Source organism: Etheostoma cragini, chromosome 10, assembly GCF_013103735.1.
Source record: "Etheostoma cragini isolate CJK2018 chromosome 10, CSU_Ecrag_1.0, whole genome shotgun sequence".
NCBI classification, from domain to species: domain Eukaryota; kingdom Metazoa; phylum Chordata; class Actinopteri; order Perciformes; family Percidae; genus Etheostoma; species Etheostoma cragini.
In genome coordinates, this window is record NC_048416.1 from 27,905,070 (window position 1) to 27,913,805 (window position 8,736).

The window sequence follows — 8,736 nt, forward strand, 5'->3', positions numbered from 1 at the left end:
GGCCCTGATCCACGTCTCCTGAACCCTCAGACCCCCCCCCCCACTCTCCCATCTCTGGAGCGCCCTGTATTCCCTGACAGGTGTATGAAGTTGGCTTCTGCATGTTTGGTGAAATGGGAGGAGATGCTGCAACTCTGCCTCACAAACACCGCTACGGAAAATAAAGCACTATGGGTATGTATTCCCTGTATTTATTCATTTATTATCTTGGATAACCAATAAACTTAGTCAAAATAATTCATAATTTCTGCTTATTTTACTCCAAAAATTTGGAAAAATTACTAGTGGTAACTTAAATTGGCTGAGAAGATGGGCCACAGAAATAGGATCATAATTAATAGGATGATTCATGGTTTATAAACCGACAACCTGGAGGACGACAAGTACATTTGGAAGACAATACGAGGCTTAACCTCCCTATGTAGCACAAATAAACTCTTTATTTCACAATTACTGTTTTCCATCAGATTGGTTAAAGATTTCAACGTTTCCGACCGCACTTAAAGACATTTTATTAATTTCACAGGATGATTTATGGATGATCACATGTTTTGACCTGGGTCGAACATGAAATTAGTGATCATAAATTGGCGTATGGAACTATCCATCTTATTATTGGGAGATTTGGTTGAAAAGAGAGCCATATTTCTGATAGAGAAACTTTGAAAAAGAGTCAAATTTGACCGCAGGACAACATGAGGGTTAAAAAGTAAGACCTCTCCCAAGTTAAGCTGTGCTGTGCTCTGATTTTGTCATTCTGACAGCTTTTAGCTGCTTTATCATGTTAAGATCAGTCAAACCGCTATGGATAAGATTCAACTAGAGCCGAAGGTCCCAGACACACCGCAAAAACTGCTGGTGCCCGCTGGTGCCCGGTGGAGCCCGCTGGTGCACGCTGGTGCCCGCTGGTGCCCGCTGGTGCCCGCTGGTGCACGCTGGTGCCCGCTGGTGCCCGCTGGTGCCCGGTGGAGCCCGCTGGTGCCCGCTGGTGCCCGGTGGAGCCCACTGGTGCCCGCTGGTGCGCGCTGGTGCCCGCTGGTGCACGCTGGTGCCCGCTGGTGCCCGCTGGTGCACGCTGGTGCCCGCTGGTGCCCGGTGGAGCCCGCTGGTGCCCGCTGGTGCATGCTGGTGCCCGCTGGTGCCCGGTGGTGCCCGCTGGTGCACGCTGGTGCCCGCTGGTGCCCGGTGGAGCCCGCTGGTGCACGCTGGTGCACGCTGGTGCACGCTGGTGCACGCTGGTGCACGCTGGTGCCGGATGGCCTTTACGTTGATGGCGTGTCAGGGCCATTAAGATCAGAGCAGGGAAACTTTTAACAGCGGTGTGAAAACCGCCTCGAGCTTAATTGAAGCTTTAAGACTCAACGCTCTTTGCGGCTCGTCTCTTGACAACATCTGCACGTTTTGAGCTGTAAAAATGTCACAGTGCGTGATCGTCACCGACTCTTGTGCATGGAGTTTTGTCACGTTAGGATCTCTCAGCGCAACCCAAGTGAACATCAGATCAGAGAGCGGAAAGAAATCACCACTTAATATGATTTACATGAGTAAAAAGACAGCCGTCTGCCAGAACCGGCATCCCGGAAGAGGTTAAGGCTGAATCCCAATCCTTCGTCTTACCCCTTGCCCCTTCCCCTAGTTTTTGCGCGTTCACGCGGGACCTAGTGCTGTCCCAATTGTTAGGGGCAGAGGATAGACCAAGGGGTGTATAGCCCTAGAAACCTAGTGTGGACGCGACCTAATTGTGTGATCGCATCACCGTGAAGCCGTACTCGTCCTCCTTTCTTCATCTCTCCCTCTTCCAGACTCTACCTTTCTACCCGAGGAGCAGCTGCCTGGCAGCAGAGTAAAGGAGCGTCAGTTATTTCCAGACAAACTGCAGCAGACAGGCAGGTTGGAGCTGGAGGGCTCGAGAGGTCCATGAATCTCCTTGTTTCGGCAGCAGTTGCATCCCAACTCGCTGGTTTATTAGATTTCCTAATCAGAGAAGTCATATGTACCCCACGATCAGTAGTAGAAGTATTCAGATCCGTTGCTGAAGTAAAAGTACCACACTGTGAAAATACTCTTACTGTATGAGTAAAAGTCCTGCTTTGAAAATGATACTTAAGTATGTAAGTATCATCAGGAAAATGTGTTAAAAGGAAAAGTAGTCAATGCAGAAAAATCCCATTTAAGAAACTGGAACACAACAGTTGTGTGTTTGATGGTCTAATTATTTCACCTGGACCTGTAGGCCGTTATATTGTTGGCTAGTTTAACCCTCATGTTGTCCTCGGGTCAGTTTGACCCGTTTTCCTGTATCAATGTTCTTTTTAATTCCCCAAAATAACATGATTGATTCCACACAACGCTCTTTGGCATGTGCAAATCTCTACTTTCATTAATTTTGGGGCGCTTTATTCAATTTTATAGCATTTGCATGTGGTTTTGAAATAGTATTGAGTAAAAGTTGACATATTCCAGTCTGTGATTATAATCAACATCCATTCCTTTAATTTTAGTCTAAACAATTCCTAATTTTTGCTTTTCAAACTCAAACATTAGGTATAATTTCCAATAAATGAGGTTTGTTAACCATAAATTCCAAAATTAACGGTGAAACTAAAGTTAAGTTAGTGTCACGTAGTGTTGAAAACGTCATAAAGTGACAAACATTGAAAAAAAGTAAGAAAAAGTTAAAAACATTGATTAAAAACGTCAACAAAAGTGTTGATTTTCAATTTTGACGGGATGACATCATGAGAGTTATCTACTACAACTAATAATAAAACATATTTCATAATGTTAAACAATATTTCTCTCTGCAATGAAGCGGAGTAGAAGGAGAAAGTGGCATGAAAAGAAAAGACTCAAGTAAAGTACGAAAACCTCAAACTTGTACTTAAGTACAGAACTTGAGTGAATATACTGTACTTAGTTATAATCCACCACTGGACCTAATATGTAAGAGATTAAACACAACAGACCAATATTACAGACGAGAAAAAGTGACATGACGTGACGTGGAGTAGCATTTCCTCCACTGAGCCCATCATTTTATCATGAGGACACCTGAGGGTGCATTATATGATGTCCTCACACCTCGACCCCTATGAGTCAGTAACTGTGTAGTCTCGCGTAGCCTAGTCTCACTTTGCTAGACCATCCACACACATGAAAACATGCTCTAGTTTATTGGAGTTTATTTAAACCAATCATCTTGGGCAAGGCACCACGGCGCTAAATAACCTAGGGAAGGGACTAGTTTTGGTGGAAAATGTGCACGTAGGGAGGCAAAATCTGGTAAATTAAAATGGATGTTGAGTGTGTGTGATGAGAATTTTACTAAAACTAAGGTAAATATAATCTGATTGTCAGTTCTAGCTGGGAGGATGTTTCAAGAGTGAATGCCAACACAAAGAATGAGAACAATCTTGTGTAAATGGAACATGGTTATTTACTGTAGTCACTCAGTTTCCAGATGGTATCGTAACGAATGGATCAAACTCTGATCGGAGTCATTTCGCAGGCGTGCGATTTGAAGAAAAAAAAAAGTAATATTAACTGTTTCCCTCCATGGAAGTCTATGGAAAGAAAAAAAGTCTTTTTGGGCCAGAAGGCATCACATGACAGGCCGGGAGTTGCAACACAACCGTTTAGCCGTTGTGTGGGATTTCCCCATTTCTGGTCTACATGTATCCCGGCCTCTGCTTGATTATGACAAGATGTATCCCCCTCAGAGTGATCAATGCTACTGCACCGATAGACTATATATTGTATACTTAAAAAAGAATTGTATTAGTATTTTAAACTGAGTAAAGTGCTGTAATGTGAACATAGTGCCATAGAAGGATTAAATCTGAGCAGCAGATGCTGGTTGTATTTAACCGTACGAAGCTCCAGGACCCCGGCTACCAGCGGCAGCTGTTTAGCCGCCAATAGGTGACTGTGAGTCAGCCAGAGGACGGTCCTTTCAGCGGCCGTGGTTGTTCATGCGTCATGCACCGATGATAGTTAAGTTTTACGGACCAAAAGGACTTGTTACGTTTAGGGAAAAGTGGTTAAAACTAACATGTTTCCTGGGTGAAAGTCAGACTCTTATCCTTTGCTCCGGCTTGAAAGGCTTATCTAATTTGAGATGATTTTCCATTAGATAATGACGTGTTTTGGCATGGTTGGCCGAGTGGCCTTATATCCATGGTATTGAAAGGGGGATTTCATTTGTGCATGTTTTCTTTTATTGTGCATAATCAAATCCACGCCCTCTGTTTGTTTGTTTTTTGACAAATTGCACCCTGGTGGTCTCATTTTTATTCGGAAGGGATTCTGCAGTGAAACACATTTTCAACTTGTTAAGTTACTTTTAAATAAAGGGGTTAGGCATTTTCTTTAGTCGGCACGTGCATCCATCTAACACATAAATAGTTTGGCAACTGTTAGCTATCCATGATATCAATAAGATATCCATGAAATTTGCTTTGAATGTTTACGCCTCCCAAACTATGAATCCTGTCATTTTTTGTCAAGCACCTGATCTAGAAAACCTTGAGTCGTACAGAGAAAATATCAAGTTGTATCGGGCCAGTTGCCATAAAATTGACTGAGCACATTCAAGCTCCCCAGAGGATGAACCGGTTCCATTTCAGCTACCACATGAACTCTATTTTCACATCCCCCTCGGGCCAAAATCCCCCTTTACACCATTTGTGTAAAGTTTTCTGTTTAAAATGTTACCTTTTGCATAGGCTTTTGAATGGGGGGGATTCCAAAACATGTGTGACGTTTTGAATATGTAGAAACAATTAACAATACTGGAGAATAAGCATTAAGTATTTCCTTTAGTGTTTTGTTGCTCAGAGTTGGATGGGGAAGGAACCCCTCCCCCACGGTAAGGTGCCTCCTGCGTCAGCCTACGCCCTCGCCTTCCTGTAATATTGTATTATCAACTCTGTAGATTATTATAACATTCTTGTTTCTTGAATGAAAGCCCAAACTGTTTTGTAGACGGTGGACTCTGACTGCAAACATCTAGTTTTCTGCTTTGCTTTCCCCTCCGAGCCGTGCTATCAGAAGTTGGGACAAGCCAGACATGACCACTGTTTGTCTCGCAGCGCTCAGGTCTGTCACCTGATCGCCATTCAGATGTCAGGTCCAAGGTTAGACTCGATGTGCCTGTGGGCCTGGGTGTCAGCGAGGAAGCACATCTGAAGACAGCTACTAAATCTCACACACACACACACACACACACACACACACAACACAACATACAAAGAACACAACCCACAGGAGCCAAGCTAACTTATTTGATTTATTTTTTATCCTGGTGATCCTCGGGGCAAGGTGAAAAGATGAGAGAGAGCCGGAGAAAGAGAGAGAGAGACAGAGAGAGGGATGAGAGGAGAGAGTACTAGAGGAAGGAAGCATGGAGAGGAAAGAGAAATGAAGCAAAGAGTGTGTGTGTGTGTGTGTGTGTGTGGGGGGGGGGGGGGGGGGGGGGGGGGGGGGGGGGGGTGGTGAAGCAAAGTCACTGGAGAGAAACCAAGCCAAGCTGCTGTCAGATGCAGTAAATCTTGCTGAAAGGGAGAGAGGTTCACGTTTTCTTATTGGTTATATTTGTAGAAAACAAAGAGTAATAATCAGATTTAAAGCGGGAGAGTTCATCTACGAGTCAAGTAGACTTAACCCTCATGTTGTCCTTGGGTCAAATTGTCCCATTTTGAAATAAGCGCTGAAAATGTCAAAATTAAAAATTTCAAAAAACTTTGGGCAAAAAACAACAAAAAACGTAACCACAACATAAAAAATGTGACAAAAATGTTGGGAAAAGCAATAATGTTTTTTCACATGATTGAAGTGTTGTTAGTGATGGCGTTGCATAGTCTGTCCATCAGAGGACGCACTACACGTCCCTGTTAGTGATGGTGTTGCATAGTCTGTCCACCAGAGGACGCTCTACAACGTCCCTGTTAGTGATGGTGTTGCATAGTCTGTCCACCAGAGGACGCTCTACAACATCCCTGTTAGTGATGGCGTTGCATAGTCTGTCCATCAGAGGACGCTCTACAACATCCCTGTTAGTGATGGCGTTGCATAGTCTGTCCATCAGAGGACGCTCTACAACGTCCCTGTTAGTGATGGCGTTACATAGTCTGTCCATCAGAGGACGCTCTACAACGTCCCTGTTAGTGATGGCGTTGCATAGTCCGTCCACCAGAGGACGCTCTACTACGTCCCTGTTAGTGATGGCGTTACATAGACTGTCCACCAGAGGACGCTCTACTACGTCCCTGTTAGTGATGGCGTTGCATAGTCCGTCCACCAGGGGACGCTCTACAACGTTTGTATCGGTCGGGCTCTAGTTTGAATTAAGAACACCACAGTTTGGTAACCAATGAATTAAAACGTGTAGGTTAATTAGCTATGCTGACCTAGACGGTTAAGAGTAGCAACTACAGCACCAAATCATCAAATAATACAAGAATATTCATCATTTGTTAAAGGAAACAACAGAATAAAGTTCCTCTAAAACAGCAGAAGTAGAAGAAAATTCATCGGCCTGCAGTCTCACTCTCTCCACTATCAACAAACTTAAAATGTCTAATTTCCAGTCTTGTTTGGGCTCCATTGTGCCTGTAAACGCCGTTATAGGAGCGACGGTTTCTTGCACTTAACCTTCCATCTCAAACAGCTGAACAAACCACCGCAGAGGAAAAACTAAACTTTCTTCCACTTCTTTCTTTCTTTTCTCTTCATCAAAAAGCCTTCTTTCAAACCTTGCAGCCAACATTGCAGAGTCAACACATTACCCACCCACTACCAACACACACACACGCACACACACACAGACACACACACACACACACACACACGCCACAGGACAGGCAGCCCAGTCTCTCTTACTACTGTCACTCCACATTAAGGATGCTCACCCTCAAACGACCTGCTGGAGGCTGCAGCAGCAACCTTGTTTTACATAAGCACATCACAAACACACACACATACAGACACACACAGATGTACAAATACACACACACACATTCACACACACACAAATAGTACCTTGTTGACAAACTGTATTGCCTAGCCCTGGTCGGACTTTTAGCCTGCAGCCACCTTCCAAAAATTCCATAAAGCTCCTCACTTTTAAAATCTCCTTTTGTCCTAAATTTACTTTAATGTTCCAATAACAGCCTCACTTTACCAAACCTCTCCCCAGCTACCAAGCCACACTCTGTACCTTGGTCCTCACTGGGACTTGAACCCTCGGATTCCCAACCCAACTCCTTACGTACCGAGCTACTGCCCCGGTCCATCCACAAACTGGATTGTGGATGGACTAGTAAGCCTGTCATTAGTGTGTTTTTTGTCACAAAACAGGCTAATTTATATTTGCTACCAAGTTGCTGCTTTCATGTTAGGACACTTTTTTCTTTATTTTTACTTTCAAAAGTTGCAAAGAAACAACCTTCATTAATTTTGCATGATGATAGTCTATATTTATTTTTTGCAAGTTAGACAGTGCAGGAGTTTCTTTGCAACCTTTGACCTACTTATCCCACTGGGATGCACTTGTAGCATGTTATAGATGTGCAAAGTATTTTTCTGTAATCAAACCCCCCCCCCCTGCCCACACACACATCCTAACTCTTTCAACACACATGTAAATAAAGCCTCTAGCATGTCCTGTCTGTTGGGTTAATGATCACTTGGGAAACAGTTCAATTCCTGGACTGAGATTGATCATTTACTACCAGACTGAAGAATAATGGGATGTTGCCCTTTAAGAGTTGCCCTTGAGGCCATTTTATGCCGTGATTAAAGGAAACTTTTTCAGGACTACAAATTCCAACGCGCACCTGCCCTCTCTAAATCTGTTGACTTTGGCATAGAGTTGAGATAAAACACGTTTATTAGAATACATGTTGACATTTTTGGTTACAAAACACTAGCCTGTCTGCCCATTGAGCAGTGACACATCAGAAATACACACTGAGTATATATGTATGTAGTGAAAGAGCCCCCCCCACCCCACCCCCCCTTTTGTCATAGAACAACATTTTATTGAAAACTACTTAGTTAAGTTTAGAAAAAGATCCTAGTCCGGGATCAAATCCGACGCTACTTCACTTCCGTTACGCACATGATGTTGGTTAAAAAACTTTTTACTTTTTACGTTTACTTTCATTTTCCAATCAAACATTAGCCCCGATCTCCCGGGTGAAAGGTGTCATATCCACGACCCCGCCCTGCCTCCTCGTGCACGTACTGGCGGTCTCAGGCCTCCGCCACGCCGCCTGCGTGGCATAAGCGTGGCGATTCTGGTGCGTGTCCGTTGTGTGGCGGTTGCGTGGTGTTGTCTATGTTGTTGCACACCAGAAACGTCTATCCAATTTATAATATTAAATAACAGCGTGTTCTTCAACTTTGTTTCGTCAAAATATTTGCGTTTGTTGTATATATACATGTGTGTATATATATATATATATATATATAATAATAATACATTTTATTTAAAGACGCCTTTCTTGGCACTCAAGGACGCCGCACAGGGAATTCATAAATTAAGAACAGCAAAACAAATACTATACAACAGCAAAACAAATACTATACAAAAGAAAAACAAATACCATACAACAGCAAAACAAATACTATACAGCAAAACAAAACCAATACTATACAACAGCAAAACAAATACTATACAGCAAAGCAACAGAAAAGGCAGAGCAACAGACATTTAGGTGGAATAGGCAGTTATAA

The 8,736-nt window shown here is 43.3% G+C and overlaps 1 protein-coding gene across 1 annotated transcript; it reads left to right on the forward strand.

Annotated features, from left to right (window-relative positions):
* The first annotated feature begins 804 nt into the window (after positions 1-804).
* Positions 805-1,921, forward strand: LOC117951620 (putative uncharacterized protein FLJ45035). Its single transcript, XM_034883393.1, has 2 exons — positions 805-1,228; positions 1,803-1,921. Exons 1-2 carry the CDS (start codon positions 805-807, stop codon positions 1,919-1,921), a joined length of 543 nt encoding a protein of 180 aa, XP_034739284.1.
* The last annotated feature ends 6,815 nt before the right edge of the window (positions 1,922-8,736 follow it).